This window comes from Crotalus tigris, unplaced genomic scaffold, assembly GCF_016545835.1.
Source record: "Crotalus tigris isolate CLP2741 ecotype Arizona unplaced genomic scaffold, ASM1654583v1 scf7180000018864.669028, whole genome shotgun sequence".
Lineage (NCBI taxonomy): Eukaryota > Metazoa > Chordata > Lepidosauria > Squamata > Viperidae > Crotalus > Crotalus tigris.
Window position 1 is genome coordinate 532,991 of NW_024097244.1, and position 26,587 is coordinate 559,577.

At 44.3% G+C, this 26,587-nt stretch overlaps 1 protein-coding gene across 10 annotated transcripts in view; it reads right to left on the reverse strand.

Moving 5' to 3' along the window:
* ADGRB1 (adhesion G protein-coupled receptor B1) overlaps positions 1-26,587 on the reverse strand; it is a 281,838-nt gene that overhangs the window by 175,068 nt on the left and 80,183 nt on the right. For 7 of the 10 annotated variants that reach the window (XM_039357091.1, XM_039357089.1, XM_039357093.1 and 4 more), the window contains exons 3-6: positions 21,554-21,661; positions 17,668-17,832; positions 11,605-11,769; positions 1,958-2,131 (exon numbers count right to left, since the gene is read on the reverse strand). In XM_039357091.1, coding sequence (XP_039213025.1) covers positions 1,958-2,131; positions 11,605-11,769; positions 17,668-17,832; positions 21,554-21,661 — 612 coding nt within the window. The remainder of the gene's footprint in view (positions 1-1,957; positions 2,132-11,604; positions 11,770-17,667; positions 17,833-21,553; positions 21,662-26,587) is intronic. The other 3 variants (XM_039357084.1, XM_039357090.1, XM_039357092.1) reach the window with 3 other exon arrangements.

Sequence of the window (26,587 nt, forward strand, 5' to 3'; positions counted from 1 at the left end):
GGGGTAGGATAAGGGTGAAGCTGTTGGGTTGGTTTCCAAATTTTTTTGTTACCAGGCTGGGTAATCTCTTCAGCGGAGTTTAGGGAATGTCAGTGTTTGTCCGTTTATCAGAAGCATGGAATTTCTGCTTTTAGAGAAGATATATTATGGGAAAGGGAAACTTTCAAAGTGATGTGTCTTCCTGTATTTTCCCAAAGGCCAAAAGAGGGTGTCATTAATATAGTGTAGACACCAGGTGGCGCTAGACTGAGATGTCTCTGAATGGGAGGAAGGCTTTTCAAAGAACACAGGCCAATTTACGTTTGAAAGACACAACAGACTAACATAAATGTTGTTTTCCTGATCATTGAGTCCTCCAATTCTTCTGGGTCATCACAGCTATATTTCTATGTCGAACAAGAGCAGAAAATAACCTGGCCTCAATGAGAAAGTGTACCTACGTCCAGTGGTGGGATTCAAATACTTGAACGTCCGGTTCTCTGCATAGATGCAGGCCTGGGCCTCTGAGACCTAGAATGGATTTCCGGAAGTGACATCCATGCACTTCCGGTGGGCTGTTCTAGGCCTGGAAGGCCTCCACCAGGCCTAGAATGGATTTCCAGAAATGAAATCCATGCACTTCCGGCGGGCCGTTCTAGGCCTGGGTGGCCTCCACTAGGCCTAGAACAGACTTCTGGAAGTGACACCCACACACTTCTGGTGGGCCGTTCTAGGCCTGGGAGACCTCCTCCAGGCCTCCGAGGCCTAGAATGGACTTCTGGAAGTGACATCCATGCACTTCTGGTGGGCCGTTCTAGGCCTGGGAGACCTCCTCCAGGCCTCCGAGGACTAGAACGAACTTCCGGAAGTGATATCCACACACTTCTGGTGGGCCGTTCTAGGCCTGGGAGACCTCCTCCAGGCCTCCAAGGCCTAGAATGGACTTCCGGAAGCAACATGGGTTCAGCCAGTTCTCCGAACAACTCAACTCTGTGTGTCTCTTTCTTTCCACATGTATCTCTCTATCTCTCTTATTCTGTCTGTCTGTCTATCTACCTACCTACCTACCTACCTACATCTATCTATCTATCTCTCATATCTATCTTTCGTATCTTTCATATCTATCTTTTATATCTATCTTTCATATCTATCTTTCATATCTATCTACCTACTTACCTATCATTCATATCTATGTATCTATCTCTCTTTCATCTCTCTTTCATATTTATCCTGTCTGTCTGTCTGTCTGTCTCTCTCTCTCTCTCTCCCTATCTATCTATCTATCTATCTATCTATCTATCTATCTATCTATCTATCTATCTCTTTCATCTCTATCTTTCATCTCTATCTTTCATATCTATCTATCTATCTATCTATCTATCTATTTATCTATCTATCTATCTAACTTTCATATCTATCTTTCTATCTACCTATCTATCTTATCTATCTTTCATATCTATCTATCTGTCTGTCTGTCTCTCTCTCTCTCTCTCTCTCCCTATCTATCTATCTATCTATCTATCTATCTATCTATCTATCTATCTCTTTCATCTCTATCTTTCATCTCTATCTTTCATCTCTATCTATCTATCTATCTAACTTTCATATCTATCTTTCTATCTACCTATCTATCTTATCTATCTTTCATATCTATCTGTCTGTCTGTCTCTCTCTCTCTCTCTCTATCTATCCATCCATCTCTTTCATCTCTTTCATCTCTATCTTTCATCTCTATCTTTCATATTTATCTATCTATCTATCTATCTATCTATCTATCTATCTATCTATCTATCTATCTAACTTTCATATCTATCTTTCTATCTACCTATCTATCTTATCTATCTTTCATATCTATCTATCTGTCTGTCTGTCTTTCTCTCTCTCTCTCTCTCTCTCTTAAATGTATTTAGCCACCCTCCTCACCCCACCCCTGGTCATCAAAGCTCTCCACTTGGGAGGGGGTCCCCATGCAACCCACCTGGGCATTGCCGAAGGAAGCAGTCCCGGGACTCCACCCAGGGTCCCTGGCATTCCGCCCCTCCGTACGAGGGTCCGTTGCACTCCCGTGTCCGCTGCTGGGTGCCATTGGAGCAGGAGGTCGAACAGGAGCTCCAGCTGGACCAGGCATTCCAGTTGCCGTCCACTGAGTGGCCCAAAGGAAGAAAAGACAGGAGGCAGAATGTGAAAAACGCTTTTGCACGGCTGGTGTCGACATGCCAGCCTTCTGATCCAGTGGGGATTGCACCGATGGAAGAAAAGATTCGTAGCTCAGGGCTGAACTGTGGGGTCCTTGGGGCTCTCTGAGCTTGGTGGTTTTCTTGCAGATGTTTCATGACCCAACTAGGGAACATCATGTGCTAGAAATTGCAAACCCCACTCCCTTCAGCACTGAAGGTGTTACCTAGTTGGGTAATGAAACGCCTAGAAGAAAATGACCAAGCTCAGAGAGCACCAAGGACCCCACAGTCCTCTTTCTCCTCCCTCTCCCTCTTCCTCTTCTTCCTCCTCCCTTCTACCTCCTTCCCTCCTCTTCCTCCTCCGCCTCTCCACAAATCCTACCTCCTTCTAGCACTGATGTTGTTACCCAGTGGGATGATGAAATGTCTGCAAAAAAACCACCAAGCTCCTTCCTTCCTTCCTTCCTTCCTTCCTTCCTTCCTTCCTTCCTTCCTTCCTTCCTTCCTTCCTTCCTTCCTCCCTCCCTCCCTCCCTCCCTCCCTCCCTCCCTCTGTATGATTCTATAATTTGGAACTTTATTTTGCACTGTCGTAACTTTCCAGTTAAATGTAGACCTTGAGATACGGAATTTCACGCCTGCACAGCAGACAAGGCAATCTTGCCCTCTTGACAGACATGAAATAAATATTAGTTCATCAAGACTCATGAACTACACATGACCTTGTTTCAAAAATTAGATTTAGTTAGCTGCCCTCCAAATGTTCATGCGGGCTATAATCTCTGGAAGAAGGGTAAGAGAAACAACAGCAAACAATCCTGAAGGAGAGAGGCCATTTATCCTGACGGTTCCCTTCCAGACTGGGAAGACTGAGATTATAAATCTCATCCTGGAATAGTAGAGGTCGCAGAGGCATACAAGACAAGAATTTTGCATGGACCTTCCAGTGATAGCTGTAATAATGACTTGAATAAAGGGCCCTATCCAACAGCATGGAATCCAATGTGGAGAAAAGCAAAAGTTTTACATTTAGGCAGGAAAAATCAAAGGATTAAGTACAGATTAGGTGAGACCTGCCTCAAAAACAGCAACTGTGAGAGGGACCTTGGAGTCCTAGTGGGCGATCACTTAAACACGAGCCAGCGTTGTACAGCAGCAGCCAAAAAAGCTAACACAATCCTGGGTTGTATAAACAGAGGCATAGAAAATCACCTGAAATATTAGCACCGCTTTATAAAGCCTTAGTAAGGCCACCCCTGGAATACTGCAGCCAATTTTGGTCACCACATTACAAAAAAAAAAAAAAAAAGATGTTGAAACTTTGGAAAAAGTTCAGAGAAGAGCAACTAAGATGATCCAAGGCCTGGAGACTAAAACAGATGAAGAACGGTTGCAGGAGCCAGGTATAGCTACTCTAACGAAGAGAAGGACGAGGGGGGACAGGATAGCAGTCTTCCAATATCTCAGGGGCTGTCCCAAAGAAGAGGGAGTCAAGCTATTCTCCAAAGCACCAGAAGGCAGGACAAGAAGCAACAAATGGAAGCTTATCAAAGAGAGAAGCAACCTAGAACTAAGGAGAAATTTCTTGACAGTTAGAACAATCAGGAGAACGACTTGCCTCCAGAAATCGTGGGCGCTCCATCACTGGAGGTTTTTAAGAAGAGACTGGACGTGGAACATTCAGAGAATTTTTAGAAAGAGGGTAAAATTTACTCCACAATTGTTTTTGCTTGGTATTGTTACTGATTGTGATGCTAAGGAGGTTATATTGATGTTGAATTTGATTACAGCCGCAAGGCTGCTAGTAGGTCAATATTGGAAGAAGGAATCTTTGCCTACTTTGCAAGAGTGGTTTTTTAAAGTATCTTATTTGGCGGAAATGGCAAAGATTTCGGCTTTCTTAAAAGAGCAAACGCAAGAGAAATTTTTTGCTGTATGGGAAAAATGGATAAATTTTATACAATTTAAATTGGATATGAAAAAAATACCATTTAGCTTTTTTATAACTTGTATAAAAACTCTACTTTTTTTTTCTTTTCTTTGTTTTTTTTTAAATATTTTTTCTTTTTAAGGTTTATAATTTTTTATTCATATATATTTTGTTCGTAATTATCTTATAATTTTGTTAACTTCTTTTAATTAAGCCTATATTCTGCTCTGGGAAGCTCGGGGGGGGGAGGGAGGGGGTGATTTGGGAGGGGTTGGGGGAGGGTTGTATTGTTTTTTTTTGTCTTATTGTAGTTGTCATTGTTTTTTTTTTCTGTCTTTGTAAAAGTTTTTAAAAATTTTTCAATAAAAAAAAAAAGAAGAGACTGGACAGCCACTTGTCTGGAAGGATATACGGACTCCTGCTTGAGCAGGGGGTTGGACTAGAAGACCTCCAGGGTCCCTTCCAGCTATATTCTATTCTGATATTCTAATTCAAGGAGACAGCAAATAAGCACTGAATGAATTTCTTGAGCAGTTTTCCTGCCAAAGCAAGGAAAAGAAACATATTGACGGAATCCTTCAGGGCTGTTCTTGTTTTTTAATATCAGCTGCATCGCTTTTGAAAAGACATTTTTCTCTTTTGACAGTCTAGCCCTTCTCCCGTCTGTAATCTGTAAATAAGCTATTGATGACTTGGTTTGCTGGGCTGAATATCCTCACAGGAATATCCCAACAGGAATTTGGGATGATAAAGCAAATACAAATTATTTCAAAGCATAAGGATTTAAGCCCCGCCCCCCAGCCCCATTTGCACTATTGTAAGCTTTCCAGTTTCTCAAAACTTCTGAATTCCCCCCCCTTTTTGCACAATGTAATTAGCTCATAGCACACCACATACACACAGACTAGCACACACCCAGTCTGAAACGTGAGCCACAATTTATCACCTAACTGGCGACACCTCCTCCTGCAATGTGCAATTTAGGAATGAAATATGAGTAATTTTTATTGTAGCGGTATATCTTGCCATGGGGCTTGAGATGATGGACTGGATCCCATTATCTCAGAACTTATATTGCTAAAACAGGGAGGCTAAAGATTAAGGCCAAGGTACGCCCACGTGTGACCTATCCTCCGTGAGCTGCACTGGCTTCCTGTGGGTCTCCGGACGCAATTCAAGGTGTTGGTTATCACCTTTAAAGCCCTTCATGGCATAGGCCAGGTTACTTACAGGACTGCATACTGCCGCACAGTTCCCAGAGACCGGTGAGGTCCCGTAGATTGGGCCTCCTTCAGGTCCCGTCGGCCAGACAATGTCGGCTGGCGGGCCCTCGGGGAAGGGCCTTTTCTGTGGTGGCTCCGACGTGGTGGAATCAACTTCCCCCCGAGGTTCGAACAACTCCCACCCTGCCGGCCTTTAAGAAAGCCATTAAAACTCTCCTGTTCCGGCAGGCCTGGGGCTGATGTCCCCGGGGGGGTGGGGTGGGACATGATCGGACTTGCGGTATGATTGAATTATTTTATTGTCTTATTCTTAGTAATAGTAATAGTAGTAAAGTTGGAAGGGACCTTGGAGGTCATCTAGTCCAACCCCCTGCTCGGGCAGGAAACCCTACACCATTTCGGACAAATGGCTGTCCAGTCTCTTCTTAAAAACTTCCAGTGTTGTTTTAATTTTGTACGCCGCCCTGAGTCCTTTGGGATTGAGCGGCATATAAATAAATTAAATAAATAAATAAATAATTCCCCAACCCAAGAGATGAAGTTGGAATGATCTGTGAATTGGAGGATTGTAGATCTTTAGATGCCTTCAAGCTTCACGAACCACCTTGGACCAATCTAGACAACGCTGGATCACCCAGCTTTGTTCCTATCACAAGACCCATCACAAGATGCTCACCTGACATGACCCAGACCTGACCCATGACAAGACCCCTCACAAGACCCTCACTTGAGGTGACCCTCACCTGACCCATGACCAGACTCCCTCACAAGACCCATAACAAGAGCCTCACCTGATGTGACCTTCACCTGACCAATGACAAGATCTATGACAAGACCGCTCACAAGACCTTCACCTGAGGTGACCCTCACTTGACCCATCACAAGACCCTTGTGTGAGATAACCCACACCTGACTCATCATAAGACCCATCACAAGACTCTCACCTGATGTGACCCACACCTGACCCATCACAAGACCCATCACAAGATCTTCACTTGAAGCAACCCATACCTGATCTATCACAAGACCCATCACAGGACCCTCACTTGATGTGATCCCCACAAGACCCATCACAAGACCACCTCACAAGACCTTCAGCTGAGATGATCCTTATCTAACCCATGACAAGAATCTCACCTGACATGACCCATCACAAGACCTTCAGCTGATACGACCTTCCCCTCACCAGACCTACTGACCACACCCAACGTCCTTGTAAACAGAAGACCACCTGTAACACTGACCTCTCCTCAACTCCGCTGAGGACGTTACCCAGCCTGCTAACGAAATGTTTGGAAACCAACCCACCAGCTCAGAGAACGAATCTCCACCTTCATCCTCCACCAGAGCTACAGATATTCACCACTCTCACAAAGTTGTTTTGTTCATAGCTTCATCATAATAAAGACAAGTATGCACATACATACACACACACACACACACACACACACACCGCTCAGCTGAGTTATGGGAGATTCTTTTTAGACTTCTGCTAATATAATTCAGTTTTCGCCCCAGCTGTCATTTCTAGTAGAAAACTCAGCTTCTAGAAGTGAGGAAAATGGTCACGTTCCTTACATTATCTTTGTTTTGTTCACATTCTCATTCCATAACATATTCCTTGACTCAACCACCATTTGTTTAGAGATTGTTCAAAGTTACAACGGGCACTGAGAAGAGGGACTCATTTCACACTTAACAACCGTTGCAGCATTCCCATGGTCACGTGATCAAAATCTGGGTGCTCAGCAACTAGCATGTACCCTTGACGGTTTCCCTATCTCGGGACCATGCAATCCCCATTTGCAACCTTCCCCACCAGCTTCCGACACGCAAACTCCATGGGAGAAGCCAGATTCGCATAAGCATGACGTGATTCATTTAACGATAGTGGACAAAGCAGGTCGCACAATGGAGCAACAACTCGCAACCACTGCCTGGCTTAGCCCTGGAAACGTGGAGCCCAAACTGTGATCGTAAATCAATCTATACATCAATCTATAAGTATTTATGGTATGGCCCAATTCTGTGCACAAAGTTTAAAATTAGGATTTAACGGACATCCCAGAGGGGATGACTTACCGTTTTGCTTTGTACAGGTAAGTCCTCGACTTAACGACAACTGAGCCCAAAATGTCTGTTGCTAACTCAGGCGGTTGTTAAGTGACTTTTGCCTGCATTTTGCAATAAAGGGATCACATGAGCCCGGGACACTGCAACCGTCGTAAATGCGAGTCAGTTGGTAAGCGTCTGAATTTTGATCGCGCGACCACAGAGATTTTGCAATGATTGTTAAGTGTGAAAAACGGCCGTAAGTCATTCGAACGGTCACTAAACAAACCTTTGTAAGTTGTAAGAGGACCGCCTGTAGTGCAACAAGTATTTTGAGGGAATACTCTGGACACCCCGCACCAGCGATGCAGTTTGCTCCAGTAAAAAAAAAAAAAACCACTAGGTTGTGTGGGTGGGTGGGGAAGATATATTTTTTTCCGGTCCTCCCTGTATCCTGACCTTTCCCAGAACACAAACCATCTTTGTTAAATGGCTGGCATTTCTCTCTTTAATTAACATCCAAGTGTGTGTGTGTGTGTGTGTGTGTGTGTGTGTGTGTGTGTGTGATAAAACTCTAAAAGCAGTGCCCAGTTGTTTGCCAAGATTTTCACTCCGAAGATCCAGCAGTTTAATTATCGGCGCCTCACTGCACCAAATCAAACAGTCGTCAGCCAGCCAGAATTTAAGCAGAGTTCCTGCTGCAATTAAGCAATGTTTTCCCAGCTTCCCTTCATTTTCTTTTCCTAAAGAAGTCATTCCAGATCTCTTGTCCAGCTGCAAATAAATGCCGCATTGGAGAATTGTCATTGTTTTGAGTAATTAAACTAGACCTAGCCAATTCCTGCAACTGTCTTTATATGTTTGAGCCTCCAGTCCCCTAATCATCTTTGTTGCTCTTCTCTGGACTCTTTCCAGAGTCTCAACATCATTTTTATATTGTGGTGGCCAAAACTGGATGCAGTATTCCAAGTGTGGCCTTACCAAGGCCTTATAAAGTGTATTAATACTTCACGTGATCTTGATTCTATCCCTCTGTTAATGCAGCCCAGCACTGTGTTGGCCTTTTTGGCAGCTGCAGCACACTGCTGGCTCATATTTAAGTGATTGTCCACTAGGACTCCGAGATCCTTCTCACAGTTATTATTATTGAGCAAGGTACCCCCTATGCTCTACCTGTGCATTTGGTTTTTCTTGCCTAAATGTAGAACCTTGCTTTTTTCACCATTGAATTTCATTTTGTTAGATAGCGCCCAGTGTTCAAGTCTGTCCAGATCCACCTGTATCCTAAGCCTGTCTTCTGGAGTGTTGGCTATTCCTACCAGCTTGGTGCCGTCTGCAAATAGATAGATAGTTCCCCATCTATCCCCTCGTCCAAATCATTGATGAAGATGTTGAAGAGCATTGGGCTCAGAACAGAGCCCTGTGGCACCCCACTACACACTTCCCTCCATGTAGATGCGGTTCTATTGAGGACCACACGCTGAGTACGGCCGGTCAGCCAGGGATAATAAAACAGGGAATTAAAAAATGTGTCATCGATGCCTCCGTCTCATTGTGGCTACTAAAATTCCTGTATCCCATCTCTCCTCTCTCCGAAACTGGTGGTCAGTTATATGGAGATCAACCTTAAATATTAATTAAGCCCGAAGATCTTATTGCTATTTCTCCCCATCTACAATTCATTAAAAGCACATTCCCTTTGGGGCTGTTTCCACTTATTTTTCCCCGGTGATGTGAAGGCATAATTGCTGTTACAATCATTTGTTTACTGACCATTCCAAGTTACGACAGCACTCAAAAAGGTGACTTATGACCGTTTTTCACACTTATGGCCGATGCAGCCTCCCCGTGGTCACGTGATCAAAATTCAAACACTTGGCAATTGGCTTGTACTTATGACAGTTGCAGTGTCCCAGGGTCACGTGATCCCCTTTTGTGACTTTCTGGCAAGCAAAGCCAATGGGGGAAGACAGATTCCTTTAAAAACCACTTGATTCACTTCACAACTCTGCCAAGAAACATCATAAAACAGGACAAAACTCATTTAACAACTGTCTCGCTTAGTGACAGAAATTTTGGGTTCAATAGTGGTGGTAGGTCAAGGACTATCCAAATCCAAACTTTGGAAAAATTGGATGGCTAGAGAATGCAACTCAACAAAAGGGGGGCTACACATTGTTGTTGTTGTGACCCCAGTCCTCACTCCTAGAAAATACTAATGTTAATTCCAAGATTGTGCAAATTTCCACCCGGACATGACTCTTGTTGTTGTTAGTTGTGAAGTCGTGTCTGACCCATCGCGACCCCATGGACAACGTTCCTCCAGGCCTTCCTGTCCTCTACCATCTCCTGGAGTCCATTGAAGCTCACGTCTCTTGCTTCAGGGACTCCATCCAGCCACCTCATTCTCTGTCGTCCCCTTCTTCTCTTGCCCTCCATCTTTCCCAGCATTAGGCTCTTCTCCAGTGAGTCCTTCCTTCTCATTAGGTGGCTAAAGTACTTGAGTTTCAACTTCAGGATCTGGCCTTCTAAAGAGCAGTCAGGGTTGATCTCCTCTAGGACTGACCGGTTGGATCGCCTTGCAGTGGACATGACTCTGTATGGCTGTATATAAAGTTGCACCATGTTTACTTTTGTGCAGTGTTTTCTGGGGCTCCCGTGCCACAAAAATACCACGTTGAACTTTCTTGGTTCAACTAGACAGGTGGTCATCCTTGACTTACGACAACAACTAAGGCCAAAATTTCCATTGCTAAGCAAGACTGTTCTTAAGTGAGTTGTGCCTGATTTGATGAGCTTCTTTGCCCCCATTGTTCAAGGACTTGCTGCAGTTGTTAAGTTCCTTCTTTATCTGTGGCAGAAGCACTTACAAATTCAAATAAAACGGGTATAAAATAGGTCATAAAAATATAACGTGTGTAAGAAGTATATACATAGATATATATCTATGTGTGTGTGTTGTTAAGTGAATCATATGGTTGTTAAGCGAATCCAACTTCCATCACTGACTTTGCTGGTCAGATAGATAGATAGATAGATAGATAGATAGATAGATAGATAGATAGATAGATGAGAGAGAGATGAGAGAGATATATAGAGAGATATGAGAGATGATAGAGATGATAGAGATAGATAGGTATGTAGATAGATAGAGAGATGACAGAGATGACAGATAGATAGATAGATAGATATAGATAGATAGAATAGATGAGAGAGAGAGATGATAGAGATGATATATATATATAGAGATATGAGAGAGATGATAGAGATGATAGATAGGTATGTAGATAGATAGATAGAGAGATATGATAGATGATAGATAGATAGAAACATAGATAGATAGATAGATAGATAGAGAGAGAGAGATAAAGAGAGAGAGAGAGGTAGGCAGACAGACAGACAGACAGACAAAGACAGATAATAGATAGATAAATAGGTAGGTAGGTAGGTAGGTAGGTAGGTAGGTAGATAGATAGATAGATAGATAGATAGATAGATAGATAGATAGATAGATATGTTGTTAAGTGAATTATATGGTTATTAAGTGAATCTGTATTCTCCATTGACTTTGCTGATCACAAGCCAGCTGGGAAAGTCACCAATGGTGATCACAGGACCCCAGTACACTGCAGCCATCATAAATACGAACCAGTTGCCAAGTGCCCAAATTTTGATCACATGACCACAGGGATGCTGCAACGGTCCTAAGTAGTGGTGGGATTCAAATACCTGAATATCTGGTTCTCTGCGTGGATGCAGGCCTGGGCCTCCGAGACCTAGAATGGACTTCCGGAAGTGAACAGCCGGTGGGCTGTTCTAGGCCTGGGAGACCTCCTCCAGGCCTCTGAGGCCTAGAACAGACTTCTAGAAGCAGCCGGTTCTCCAAACTCAACACAATTTAGCTACCGGTTCTACCGAACTGGTGTGAACTGGCTGAATCCCACCACTGGTCCTAAGTGTGAAAAGTGGTCACAACCAATTTTTTTCCCACTGCCATTGTAACTTTGAACGGTCACTAAACGAATGGTTATAAGCCGGGGACTACCTGCCTGTACCATCCCACCAGGACTGCATTTTTTGGCAGTATAAATTCCCGTTCATTAAGCCATTATCCTTTCTCCAATCTCCAGAAGCAGAAAAAAACAGGTTTTTTTTTCAAAAAAAAGAGAAAATCACGATTCCCCATCGGTCATGGATGTTGGGGGGGGGGGGAAATGGGAGGGAAAGTTTCTTTACCAAATTACCTGGGCAAAGAGCGATATTGCAGAACTTGGTTTGCTTCTCGGGACCTTCGCAGGGGCTCCCTCCGAACTGGGGGGGTTTGCATATCCGGGTGCGATCTCTGTATCCCCGTCCGCAGGTTGATGAACAGAGACTCCAGGGGGACCATTCGTCCCAGGTGCCGTGGACTGTAATGAAAGAAATAGAAATAGAAATAGAAATAGGAGTAGAGTAGAGTAAAATGGATGAAACAGAATAGAATAGAATAGAACAGAGTAGAGTAGAGTAGAGTAGAGTAGAGTCAGAGTAGAGTAGAATGGATGAAATAGAATAGAATAGAATAGAAATAGTAGTAGAGTAGAGTAGAATGGATGAAATAGAGTAGAGTAGAGTAGAGTAGAGTAGAATGGATGAAATAGAATAGACTAGAATAGAATGGATGAAACAGAATAGAATAGAACAGAACAGAATAGAATAGAGTAGAGTAGAGTAGAGTAGAGTAGGGTAGGGTAGGGTAGGGTAGAGTAGGGTAGGGTAGGGTAGGATAGGGTAGGGTAGGGTAGCGTAGAGTCAGAGTAGAGTAGAGTAGAGTAGAGTAGAGTAGAATGGATGAAATAGAATAGAATAGAACAGAACAGAATAGAATAGAGTATAGAGTAGAGTAGAGTAGAATGGATGAAATAGAATAGAATAGAATAGAATAGAACAGAAGAGAATAGAACTGGAAGGGACCTTGGAGGTCTTCTAGTCCAGCCCCCTGCTCAAGCAGGAGAACCTATACCATTTCAGACAAGTGACTGTCTAGTCTCTTCTTAAAAACCACCAGTGATGGAGCAACCACAACTCCTGAAGTCTCTGTATCTGCTCACTGTTGATCACTTATTTATGATTTCTTTCTTTCTTGGATGTTCATCCCCACCTTTCTTGTTCTTTATCAGGAACTCAAGAGACTAAACATACCTGGGTCTCTTTCCACCTCCTATTTAATTCACGACAACAACCCTGTGAAGTTGGGGTTGGACTGAGAGAGAAGAACTGCCCCAAAGTCACCCAGTAGGCTTTTGTGCCTCAGGTGGAACTAGAATTCACCCTCTCCTGGGTCACAATGTCACCCAGTCAGCTTTTGTACCTAAGGGAGGACTAGAACTCAGTTGGTGATTGGCCCAAAGTCACCCAGCCAGCTTTTCTGTCTAATGAGGGGCTAGAAGTTCCAGTCTCCTGGTGATTGGCCCAAAGTCACCCAGCCGGCTTTTCTGTCTAATGAGGGGCTAGAAGTCCCAGTCTCCTGGTGATTGGCCCAAAGTCACCCAGCCGGCTTTTCTGTCTAAAGAGGGGCTAGAAGTCCCAGTCTCCTGGTGATTGGCCCAAAATCACCCAGCCGGCTTTTCTGTTTAATGAGGGGCTAGAAGTCCCAGTCTCCTGGTGATTGGCCCAAAGTCACCTAGCCGGCTTTTCTGTCTAATGAGGGGCTAGAAGTCCCAGTCTCCTGGTGATTGGCCCAAAGTCACCCAGCCGGCTTTTCTGTCTAATGAGGGGCTAGAAGTCCCAGTCTCCTGGTGATTAGCCCAAAGTCACCCAGCCGGCTTTTCTGTCTAATGAGGGGCTAGAAGTCCCAGTCTCCTGGTGATTGGCCCAAAATCACCCAGCCGGCTTTTCTGTCTAATGAGGGGCTAGAAGTCCCAGTCTCCTGGTGATTGGCCCATAGTAACCCAGCCGGCTTTTCTGTCTAATGAGGGGCTAGAAGTCCCAGTCTCCTGGTGATTGGCCCAAAGTCACCCAGCCGGCTTTTCTGTCTAATGAGGGGCTAGAAGTCCCAGTCTCCTGGTGATTGGCCCAAAGTCACCCAGCTGGCTTTCAGGCGGAAGACAAACTAGAACTCACCCTCTCCTAGTGATTGGCCCAAAGTCATCCAGGAAGCTTTCATGTCTAAGGTGGGACTAGAACTGCCAGGTTCCTAGACCAGTACATAGACCAAACTGGCTGTCTTTTTATAGCTTCTTTGTTCTGCATTCTACCTTCCCCATTTATTCTGTGCAAATTAAACAGCTGGAGACAAATTTTTAGGTCAGCGTAGAGCAGTGACAACATGGGGGGTGGGAGAGAGGGCGAATCCTGATTAAAATTTGCCCCTGGACACTCCAGAGAAGCTGAAAAAAAAAAAAAAAAAGCTTCCATTTTCCACTTATAAGCTCCTTAGTAAATTGCAGTTTCTTTTTTAGCGGAAACAATTTTGCCCTTTTCTGACTGGAGGATAAGCAAATCTACACACTTGCAGTCCAGGACCTTCGTATTATTCATATTCAGCGAACATTTTAACTGTAATTTCTGCGTTCATTTGCAAGTCTAAGGACGCCCCACATAGACATTTCCACTCAAATAAAGCTAATACTTTCACCCGTACTTTTGGCGCCGATTTGCAATTCTAAGAGTTCTCTTTTTTGATTCCGCTTGAGCTTGCCTTTTCCTCCCAAATCATAGTTAAATACGTAGTTCGAGGAGGTTCAGATTCCTGAAATTTGTGTTGAAACATTATTAGCACCAGCCCCACTTGTTCGTATTTAATACGTGCAAAGAGTTCGCCTTGCACAGATGCCAGGAGAAGAAACGCCGGTTAAAATATGAAAGCATCCGTTATTAAGAGGTGTAAACATATCGAGTCAGCGCTGCATGATATAATAAGGAGAAGGCTATTCTTCGCTGCAGATCTGAAGGGATTTACTCCCTTGTTACGTTCACCATTCGAAATTCGGTTTCAAACGGGAGGATTTACAAAAATATTCCCTCCCGGACACGGGAGGTCCAAAGAAGCCATTCAGATGTTTTGGGATTCTCCGAGTTGGATTCCAAAGAGAGGTAGAGCTCATCTTAGGATCAAAATTGAGCCCAGAATTTCCACTGCTAAGTGAGACAGTTGTTAAGTGAGTTTTGACCCCTTTCTTGTTAAGTGAATTACTGCGATTGTTAACCCAGTGGTTAAGTGAATCTGGCTTCCCCCATTGACTTTGCGTGTCAGAACGTCACCAAAGGGGATCACATGCTGCCCGGAACGCTGCAACTGTCATAAGTACGAGTCAGTTGCCAAGCCTCTGAACGTTGATCACGTGACCATGGGGAGGCTGCGACGGTTGTGTATAATATAGTCATAAGTCACTATTTTTTTTCCCAGTGGCATTTTTAACCTCGACCGGTCACTAAACAAATGTTGTAAGTCGAGGACTATTTGTAATTCAAAACCGTCTCTTTGGGGGTTCAGTCATCCCATGATGGCAGGTTTGATTATATCCCTAATCCAACTAGGCTAGATCAGAATTCCTAAACAGGCTCCTTTGGGATCCCATGTGTTGCCTGTGTCAATCACCTGCCTCAGCAGATCATTTATCGCTTAATTGATTAATTACAATTCATTCTGTTGTTCGTTGCATTCTAAGTTCACCAGAAGGTGATGTTGAAAATTAGGATGGGTCGCTCTGATACAGGAGAGTATTCGTAGCTTAGGGTTGAGCTGTGGGGTCCTGGGTGGTCCCTGAGCTTCTGGCAGAGGTTTCATGATCCAACTAGGAAACATCATCAGTGCTTGAAGGGAGTGGAGTTTATGGAGAGGAGGAGGAGGAGGAGGAGGAGGAAGAAGAGGAAGAGGAGGAGGAGGAAGACTGTTTTGGTGCTCTCTGAGCTTGGTTGTTTTCTTGCAGACGTTTCATGACCCAACTAGAGAACACCATCAGTGCTTGAAGGGAGTGGAGTTTATGGAGAGGAGGAGGGGGAGGGGGAGGGGGAGGGGAGGAGGAGGAGGAGGAGGAGGAGGAGGAGGAAGACTGTGGGGTTCTTGGTGCTCTCTGAGCTTGGTTGTTTTCTTGCAGATGTTTCATGACCCAACTAGGGAACACCATCAGTGCAAGGAAGGAGTGGAGTTTGTGAAGAGGAGGAGGAGGAGGAAGACGACAATGACTCTGGGGTTCTTGGTGCTCTCTGAGCTTAGTGATTTTCTTCCAGATGGAGGGAGTGGGGTTTTTCTCTGTTTTAATACAACTGGTTTGCTCTATCATCTCAAGAACACTCCCATCAACACTGACAGGGCAAACCACCAGTATATAAATAGACAAGAAATCCCACTCCTCCTCCTCCTCCTCTTCTTCCTCCTCCTCCTCCTCTTCCTCCTCCTCCTCTTCCCCCACACACCCCACTCCCATCTAGCACTGATTATGTCCCCTAGTTGGGTCATAAAACACCTGCAAGAAAACCACCAAGTTCAGAGAGAATCAAGGACCTCACAGTCGTCGTTGTTGTCCTCCTCCTCCTTCTCCTCCTGGTGCTCCTCCTCCTCCTCCTCCTCCTCCTCCTCCTCCTCCTCCTCCTTTCCACAAACCCCTCTCCCTTCTAGCACTGATGATGTTATCTAGTTGGGTCATGAAACATCTACAGGAAAACAACTGAGCTCAGAGACCACTAAGGACCCCACAGTCATCCTCCTCCTCCTCCTCCTCCTCCTCCTCTTCCTACCCCTCTCCCTTCTAGCACTGTTACCTAGTTGGGTCATGAGACGTCTGCAAGAAAACAGTCAAGCTCAGAGACCATCGAAGACCCCTCAGATCTGATACTTCTTAAACTAAACAAAAGTCTTCTCTAACACAGAGACAGAATTTCACCCCAGGAGTTAAACAGGATTCATTCCTAGATGTGAATCCAAATGTTGCACCATGTCCTTTGTGTCATCACATAAAAGATACACAATTGACAGTATCTGTATCCCTTGCCTAACCATAGCAGGGTACACCTGATGTCTTTGTGGCTTGTTAAGCATTCATGTGATTTTAAAGAAGTGTTGATAAGACCCAAGTCCAGGTTTCCATAGATATATAATTTCGGAGATGAGAATCAACTGGGTATTTTAATGAGAACACAAAACAGATTAGCTCGCTAACATCCCACTGCCACCATCTTACTGGTTTGCCCTTTTCAACAGCACACACTGAATTATTTTTGCAACTGAAAACATATGCTTGTGGGTGAAATCGCTCAGGCAGGCAGGAACCACAAAGTGATATTTTTCTTTCCACTGCGATTTGGAACGGAGTCCAAGTTCCCTGAAGCCCTTTCAGAAATAACACAAGTGAGGGGAAACTATCCAATAAAAGCGAACATCTGTAGCTAAGAGTTGAATTGTGGGCTTCTTGGTTCTTACTGAACTTATTTGTTGAGTTGGAGATGTTTCATTACCCAACTAGGTAATATCATCAGTACCATTATCTTCATCAGTAAACCAGTGGTGGGATTCAGCCGGTTCGCACCACTTCGGCAGAACCGGTAGCTAATTTTTTGTTGCCCAGGCCCAGAATGGACTTCCAGAAGTGGCATCCACACAGAGATCTGGTTGTTCACATATTTGAAGCCCACCACTGCAGTAAACCCTAGGAAGAACGGTTGTGGGAACTTGGAACCTCTGGTCTAATGAAGAGAAGGACTAGGAGTGACATGATAGCAGTCTTGCAATACTTGAGGGGTTGTCCCAGAAAGGAAAGGGGTCAACCTATTCTCCAAAGAACCTCAGGGCAAGACAAGAAGTAAGAGATGGAAGCTTAATGAGAGATTGAAGCTAGAAGGAAAGATAATTTTTAATACAATTAATCAGTTAATTGTATTACAATTAAGTTTAATACAATTAAACTTCTTGCCTCCAGAAGTTATGGGTGCTCCATCATTGGAGGTTTTCAAGAAGAGTTTGGACAGCCATCGATCTGGAATGGTTTAAGGTCTCCTGCTTGAGCAAGGAGTCGGATGAGAAAATCCTCCAACGTTCCTTGCAACTCTGTTATTCTGTAACTCGTTAGATAACAGTTGCACTGGTGATGTTACCTAGCTGGGTCATGAAACATCTTCATGCAACATACAAGCTCAGAGAACACCAAGACCTCAACAGGCAAAACTATTTCAGGTGTTGCATTTAGTGTGCATTATTTATACAGATTGCAGAATTCTGTGGTTCCCCATCTGATTTGATGCTGAAGCTCTTTCAGCTGGAAGCACACCCTGCCCCGTGTCTGGAAGAGAGAAGGGGAAAGGAATGAGGGGTGGTGCATGAAGGTCATCACCTGGACAGACTGCAGAATTGTTGCATTGGCGTTGTTCGCGGAGGGGCCCACTGCATTGGGTGCTGTACGAATACGATACACAGAACCGAGTCCTAGTCTGCCAGCCCTCCCCACAGGTGGTCGAACAGACGCTCCAGGGCGACCACTCTTCCGCCGCTGGATCACCTGTCAAGGTGTAGAACACAGGAAACTACCTTATCCTGAGGTTGACCACCCATTTTGTTTTTGCATTAGAGAGAGGTGGAAACGGGGTCAAGAGGGACATGGCATGGATTCTCCAAGTTGTGCTCTCTCTTGGGGAGCCAACATTTCTTCTTTGACCTTAGGTGGGACCATGGGAACAGGGAGCATGTCCTTGTTTGAGTTGTCAAGGTCAAAAGTAGGCAATTATACAAGCTATATAAATAATGCAGGTACTCAGTGGGGATGTATTAAGCGAGAATTCCATTGCAGGTAAGTCCTTAAGAAACAACTGCAATGGGGTCTGCCCATTGCAGTCGTTATGTCATAATAATAACTGTCACCTGAATGACCTGATTTTACGAACTTTTTTGCATTGTCATTAAGTAAATCCACAGTTATTAAGTGAACCAACGGCTTGCTAAGGACACAGTTTTGCCCCAAACTGAAATAAATACTGATTTTCAGCAAAGTTTCATAAAACATGACTGCAAACCAGCATAAACGCAGCCACATTGCTGAGCAGGTTTGGCTTCTCAATTCAGAATGGAAGAACCTTCTTGGAGGAGAAGCGAAACCTCTTCAAAGAAAAACAAAGAAAATCCAGTTGCCTCTTGAAAAAAGCACCTTGGGGGCATCCCGAGGTTAAAACAAAGCAAGAATGCTGCATGGGTTTAAGCCAGTCATCCTATCTTTATCTGGGTTAATTGAATGTGCTAATTGATCTAATGCAGCACATTTAAGCTGCAAAGTTCTGCATTTCTTCTAGATGGCAGCCAAGAGTTTTCTTTACTGGCTAGCTGAGGAATTCTGGGAATTGAAGCCCACAAGTTGCCAAGTTTGGAGACCCTGGTTTATGCATTCACAAAGTTCCATCTCCCTTGGTTACCCTTGACTGTATTCTAGCTTAGAGGTCCTCAACCTTTTGGGCACCAGGGGCTGGTTCCATGGAGAGAGATTTTTCCACGGCCCGAAGAGGGCGTGGTTTTGTGTGTTGCCTGAATCCTGTGGATAGGGCGTTGCTTGTTTGTGCAGACTGGTTGCTGGCATGCCGCAACCCAGTACTGGTCCACAGACCAGGGATTGGAGAACCCTGATCTAGCTCTAACCAGGTTCTGATCCTTATTTGAGAAGGTTCCTGTGCACAGTGTAGCAATGCATCTGTTAATTTGAAACCTTCACCTGTGCACCTGAGTTTTGCTCTTGACAATGCAGTGCAAGTAGCCCCCTATATATGCCGTGCAGGTTGTCCTCATCCTACGACCAAAATTTATGTTGCTAAGTGAAGAAAAGTCTAGAGCAGTGGTTCTCAACCTGTGGGTCGGGACCCCATTTGGGGTCGAACGACCATTTCACGGGGGTCGCCAAACAACGCAGTCCGCCATTTTTCCCCCCTTTTCCTTAGCTGTGCTACTCCCTTTTATTCTATTGGCTTTTGAAAGCCAATAGAATAGACTCTCTTGAATAGAGTCTAATTCTATTGGCTTTCCAAAGCCAATAGGAATTGTCCATGCTGTCTCTGCCCTGCTGAGCCCGCCAAAAGTCCCATTCTGCAAACGGTGCTGCACCAGTTGAGTAGTCCTCGACTTACGACCGGTTGAATAGTCCTCGGCTTATGACCGGTTGGGGGTCACGGCATTAAAAAGGTTGAGAATCACTGGTCTAGAGTCTCCTGCTTGAGCAGGTGGTTGGGCTAGAAGACCTCCAAGGTCCCTTCCAGCTCTATTCTGATGGATTGATTGAAATGTGTTAAATGAGTTTCGCCCTGTTTTACATCTTTCCTTGACAAATTTGGTAACTGAACCGGTGCAGCTGTGAAATTAGCAACTTGGTTGCTAAGGGAATCTAGTTTTCCCCCTTGAGTGCTTGTCAGAAGGTCACAAAAGGGGATTGCCCGATCTCAGAGACACTGCAACGTGACTCATGTCATAAACGCGAGTGACTTATGACCCTCTTTCACACTTACGACCATTGCAACCTCCCCGCAGTCACGTGATTTATATTTGAATGCTTGACAACCGACTCGCACCATAAACATGAGTCAGTTGTCAAGCATTTGAATATAAATCACATGACCGCGGGGAGGTTGCAATGGTTGTAAGTGTGAGAGAGGGTCTTAAGTCCCTTTTTTTTCAGTGCCATTGTAAATTTGAACAGTCTCTAAATCAGTGGTTCTCAACCTTTTTAATGCCGCGACCCCCAACCGGTCGTAAATCGAGGACTACTCAACCGGTCGTAAGTCGAGGACTACTCAACTGGTGCAGCACCGTTTGCAGAATGGGAGTTTTGGCGGGCTCAGCAGGGCAGAGACAGCATGGACAATTCCTATTGGTTTTTGAAAGCCAATAGAATTAGACTCTATTCAAGAGAGTCTATTCTATTGGCTTTCAAAAGCCAATAGAATAAAAGGGAGTAGCACAGCTAAGGAAAAGGGGGAAAAAAATGGCGGACTGCGTTGTTTGGCGACCCCCGTGAAATAGTCGTTCGATCCCAAATGGGGTCCCGACCCACAGGTTGAGAACCACTGGACTAGATGAACTGTTATAAGCGGAGGACTCTCCTGGTGCCAACAACTGCCCCTGAGCAATTGCTATGTAGTCAACTGCCAAACTGAGAATACTACAGGACACTTATTGTACTATCAGTAGAAGAGCATATTTGTAGCTCAGGATTGAACTGTGAGGGTCCCTGGGGCCCTCTGAGCTTGGTTCTTTTCTTGCAGACGTTTCACGACCCAACTAGGTACCATCATCCATGCGGATGCTGTGACCTAGTTGGGTAATGAAATGTCTACAAAGGAAACAGCCAAACTCAAAAAGCACCAAGGACTGCACACTTACATTGCTATTCATGCCCAACTGGTTTCCTTAATTGATGGATCCGAATCTTGAGCAAATCCCCCCTATGGGTGAATTTTATAACCAGGTTAAGGATGTTGGTCTAAGACAGACCAATAATGGCTTACAAGTGAATATCTGGAGGCCAAACGGCCTCTCAATGTTTAATCTTTCCTTTTTGTTTCTTCTACCCTAAGGAAAATCAGATCAGGCTAATTTGACAATCCTTTTTCAATTGTACTTCTTTTTTGTAAGTAAAAACCCAAATCTTCAATAAGATTAAGAAATCTTTTTGTCCTCAAATTTGAGAAAGATAAAAATCCAGTCAGAATCAAGTTATTCTTTCAGCGTTTTAAACTCCCCTGGATAGTCAGTCGCCACTGTTTTTAGAGGGTGGAATAGAATTTCCCTTCCTTCTCTCCACAGGGGGGAAAATACTTTGGGCAGCTTATACAGGTGGGAAAAATAATTAGCATTGAAGAGAGGTTCAGATCTCACCAAGTCTCATCCGTGCTGCTTTATAGGTGCCTGGTGGTAAGTTTGACTTCGGCAATCTGCAGCCTAGTGACAGGCCATATTTCTATGGCCGGTGTTTCATCCGCCAGTTTGGAGGGCTGCCCTAGATCGAGCAGAAGGGCTACCACCCTCCCACAATCAAGTGGGGATCCCCTCTGTGCTTGTTGCCCCTACAGGGCGACTTTTGACCCTTTCCAGGGTTCCCCAGCGGTGCAAAATCAGACATGGAAGACGGAGCTCGACTTCCAACAGCCGTGGTGCCCGCGGCAGCAAACTGGAAGGCTAATCTGAGCCTTTATGTATGGAACTGTTGGTCTCTTACATTTTCATTTTCTAACATTTGGGCTACGTACCTATCTGTGGCGCAGGATAGCCGTATTTCTGAAAGTCTTCTATGTCGTCTCTTTTCCGGTTATCTGTCGACCGTAGAGACTGACTCCGGGAGTTATAGTGCACATTAGCTAGAAGTAAAAAGGGAAAAAAAGAAAAGGGGGAAAAAGAGAGAAGAATCTAGATGAACACCCTTGCAAGAATCCTCTTCTCCGCAAAACAAGAAAGGAAAAATTCACATTACTAGAAGATGGGGCCCTCTTTGTTAAGATGAGGTCTGCACCTACTTCAGAAAGGAAGATCAGAGGCAAACAATAAAGGCTCCATTACATGTTCCCATGCCTGATTTAAGGTGACCTCCATTATGAAGAGGACTTATTGAAGGGGACATGTCTGCTTTTCTTTTCAGATAAATGCAGTGAGAAAGCGGGACTCAAATAATCCACATGCTGACTTTTTTAAAAAAATGGAAGGCCATGTATGTCTCATTAGAATTGAAAATGAGGACACTGAATGCAGACAGTTTAGATTCAACCATTAACATTACAGAATATAAAACATAGAATAATCAGGTTGAAAGGACCTTGCACATCTTCTAGTCCCACCCCCTTCAGTGATGGAGCACCCACAATTTCTGGAGGCAAGCTACTCCACTGATTAATTTTTCTCAGTGTAAAGAAAGTTCTCCTAGGGACAATGAACCAACCGCTTGATGGGCTCCATATCACTCTGAACTCTCCAGGTCCACCTGGCAAAACCAGGTCTTCAGGGCCTTTTCAAAGAGTGTCGAATTGGAGGTCAATCTGATCTCTGCAAGGATGCTGTTCCACAGACAGGGAGCCACCACAGAGAAGATCTTTCTTTTGGAATTATCCAGGACCAAAAAAAAAAAGATACAGAAGGATGAAAGAAACAATGTCACCTACAAAATCAACTGTAACCACTGCAACCAATTCTACATGGGACATACATCACGTCAATTAAAAACCAGGATCCGCGAACATCGGCTGGCAGTCAAATGCCACCATCCCAAATCCTTAATCTCTACCCACACCAACACCAAGGATGCTGTTCCACAGACAGGGAGCCACTCACAGAAATGATCTTTCTTCTGGAATTATCCAAAGACAAGATACAGAAGGATGAAAGAAACAAGGTCACCTACAAAATAAAACTGTTAACGATTGCAAGCAATTCTACGTGGGACATACAAAATGTCAATTAAAAACCAGGATCCTCAAACATTGGCTGGCAGTCCAATGCCACCATCCCAAATCCTTAATCTCTACCCACACCAACACCAGTTTCATTGGAGCAACTCGAAAATCATTGGCCATCCTACCACCCGCCAGGCTTGTGAATTCCTCAAAGCTTGGCACTCCACAAGCAATTTCATCAACAGACACTTTGTCCTACAATTAGCCTACAGACCCCTCAGGATCCAAATCAACCACATAGCCAGCCAGAGACAGCACCGGCCCTCAACCATCCTGCGCAGGCCCCCCTCCCACCAGTACTTCGACTCCCAACGACCCAGACCCTCCCCATCACAAGACCCATCACAAGCCTCTCACTGATGACTCACACCTGACCCATCACTTTACACACCCACACCTGAAGCCCTTATAAACAGAAGAACACCAACACAGACATCTCCTAAACTCTAATGAAGATGTTATCTAGCCTTGTAATGAAACATTTGGAAACCAAATGTAGTAACTGTGAGAGGGACCTCGGAGTCCTAGTAGATAGTCACCTAAATATGAGCCAGCAGTGTGCTGCAGCTGCCAAAAAGGCCAACACAGTGCTAGGCTACATTAAAAAAGGGATAGAATCAAGATCACGTGAAGTATTAATACCACTCTACAATGCCTTGGTAAGGCCACACTTGGAATACGGCATCCAGTTTTGGTCACCACGATGTAAAAAAGATGTTGAGACTCTAGGAAGAGTGCAGAGAAGAGCAACAAAGATGATTAGGGGACTGGAGGCTAAAACATATAAGGAGCAGTTGCTAGAATTGGGTATGTCTATTTTAATGAAGAGAAGGACAAGGGGGGAACATGATAGCAGTATTCCAATATCTCAGGGGCTGCCATAAAGAAGAGGGAATCAAGCTATTTTCCAAAGCACCTGAAGGCAGGACAAGAAGCAACGGGTGGAAATTAACCAAGGAGAGAAGCAACCTAAAACTAAGGAGAAATTTCCTGACAGTGAGAACAATTAGTCAGTGGAACAACCTGCCTCCAGAAGCAGTAAATGCCCCAACACTGGAAGTTTTTAAGAAGAGACTGGACAGCCATTTGTCCGAAATGGTGTAGGGTTTCCTGCCTGAGCAGGGGGTTGGACTAGATGACCTCCAAGGTCCCTTCCAACTTTACTACTATTACTATTACTAATCCACAAGCTCAGAGAACGAACCTTCACCATCAAGGTCCTTCTTCTTGGTCCTACCAGATGGACCTCTTTAATAGAGATGACCTGGAACCTGCCCTGCCTCTGTGGTCTGGTGGATCAGGCAAATACAACTCCCAGCTCTGGTGGATCAAGTAGATACAACTGGGAAAAGATGGTCCTTCAAATACAACTGGGGAAAGATGGCCCCAGGTTATCAGCCACCCAAAATATTTCTGTAGGCTTTTTAGTCTGCTTACTAAAGTTATCTGGCCTTTTAAAACCCTGCAGAATTTGGAACGGAAAGGTTTCTATGCCTTGCAGTCATCTGGTCATTAGTACTCTCTCTGAGGATCGTTGAGGCCACTTGGAGGTTCATCTACATGCTCTCAGGGTCACCTCAATAGTGCAAATGAGTGTGGAGCCTGCTTGGAAGTGCTGACAAGTGTTTCACTCTCATTTGCACTACTTGGATGATCCTGAAGGCACAGAAGGAACCTCTTAAGTGTCCTCAATGACTCTCAGACAGAGTGCAAATGCCCAGATGACTGCAAGGGATTAAAAATCCTTCCATCCTCCACCATTCAGTCAGAACTGAAGAAGCTTCTTGGATGAGAAGCAAAACGTCTTCAAAGAAAAAATAAACAAGTCCAGTGGCCTTTTGAAAAAGCACTTTGGGGACAACCATGACCTGGATGAATGAGAATCTCCCTAGATTTCTAGAGAAAGCTTCATCCCCTCTTCCTGTTTTTAAGGAGAAGTTGCATCTCTGCAAACTAAATACAAAGAGAATCTTTTTTTTTAAAGATTAAACTGAAGAACATCAGAGAGAGTTTGCAGCTGGACTGCTGCAACTTCTAAGCGTGCACAGAGTACATTTTATTCCGAGAAGAGCGATAATCTCAGCAATATCGGAGAACAAAACCTAACAGTGAGCAACTTTAGTTTAGGATGCAGCTGTTCCTAAAATATAATCCAATTTTGATTCCAAAATAGGATTTTCGGTAACCCTTTCGGCTGCAGAGGAAGTAATCAGTGAGAAAAAGCACAACTAATTCCTAATGCATTCAATTTTATGAATAGCAAAAAAAAATTGCCTCCTTCAAAATTAATACAACATATCATTAAACCAAAGACAGCAAAATTGGGACAATTGCTGCTCCGCTGAGTAAGAACTATTACCACGGCTCGCGAGACAGCGGGAAAATAAACAATTTTGATACCATGATACAATTAAAACAAGCACAAAAAACCATCAGCATTTTGTTTTCAGGATTTAAAATGTCATAAACAATCTGTACAGCTGAGACGCAGATCTTCCGAGCAATCGTGGAAATTCCCCCGTGAAATGTTGAGAGATATTTATTTGCTTCCTCTTCTGCTCCAAATGTGGGCTTTCGTTTCTTCGAAACAAAGCTGGCGGCTTTGTAATTAAGAAGTTCAGGATTCAAATTAGTTGGTGAAGAAGCTTCTTCCCATATGTCCCCACATCCCCACCTGCTTTTTTTTTTTTTATTTTTTCCTCTGCCTCGTTTCCGTCTGATCTGAAGGTCTTCAAGATTTGGTGGTGTTGTTTTCAAGCTTACTAAAACTGTTTTCCGAAATGGCAAAAACAGATAGACTGGAAGCATTGCAATTTTATTTTTTTGTATTTCAGACCTGTGACCTGCTTTCAGATTGGGAGGACAATCGATTTGTGAACTTCATCAGAAGAAAAAAGGACTAGGAAGGGTGACATGATAGCAGTCTTCCAATATTTGAGGGGGTGCCACAAAGAAGAGGGGGGTTGAGCTATTCTCCAAAGCACCTGAAGGCAGAACAAGAAGCAACGGATGGAAATTAATCAAGTGGAGAAGCAACCTGAAACTAAGGAGAAATTTCCTGACAGTGAGAACAATTAATCAGGGGAACAGCTTGCTTCCAGAAGTTGTGGGTGCTCCATCATGGGAGGTTTTGAAGAAGCTGCCACAAAGAAGAAGGTCAACCTATTCTCCAAAACACCTGAGGGCAGGATAGGAAGAAATGGATGGAAGCTTATCAAAGAGAGAGAAGCAACCCAGAACTGAGGATGAATTTTGCTATTCTGTATTCTGTAAAGGTATATTTGGTTTGGGTTCAGAATAGAATAGAATAGAGCTGGAAGGGACCTTGGAGGTCTTCTAGTCCAGCCCCCTGCTTAAGGAGGAGAACCAATACCATCTCAGACATGTGGCTGTCCAGTCTCTTCTTAAATCCAAGTGCCCACGATTTCTGGAGGCAAGTAGTTCCACTGGTTAATTGTCCTCACTGTCAGGAAGTTTCTCCTTAATTCCAGGTTGCTTTTCTCCTTGGTCAGTTTCCAACCATTGTTTCTTGTTCTTCCCGCTGGTGCTTTGGAGAATAATGTGACCCCCTCTTCGTTATGGCAGCCCCTGAAATACTGGAATACTGCTATTGTGTCTCCCCAGTTTCTTCTTTTCTCTAGAACAGTGGTTCTCAATCTTTTTAATGCCGCGATCCCCAACCGGTCGTAAGTCGAGGACTACTCAACCGGTCGTAAGTCGAGGACTACTCAACTGGTACAGCACCGTTTGCAGAATGGGACTTTTGGCGGGCTCAGCAGGGCAGAGACAGCCTGGACAATTCCTATTGGCTTTTGAAAGTCAGTAGAATTAGACTCTATT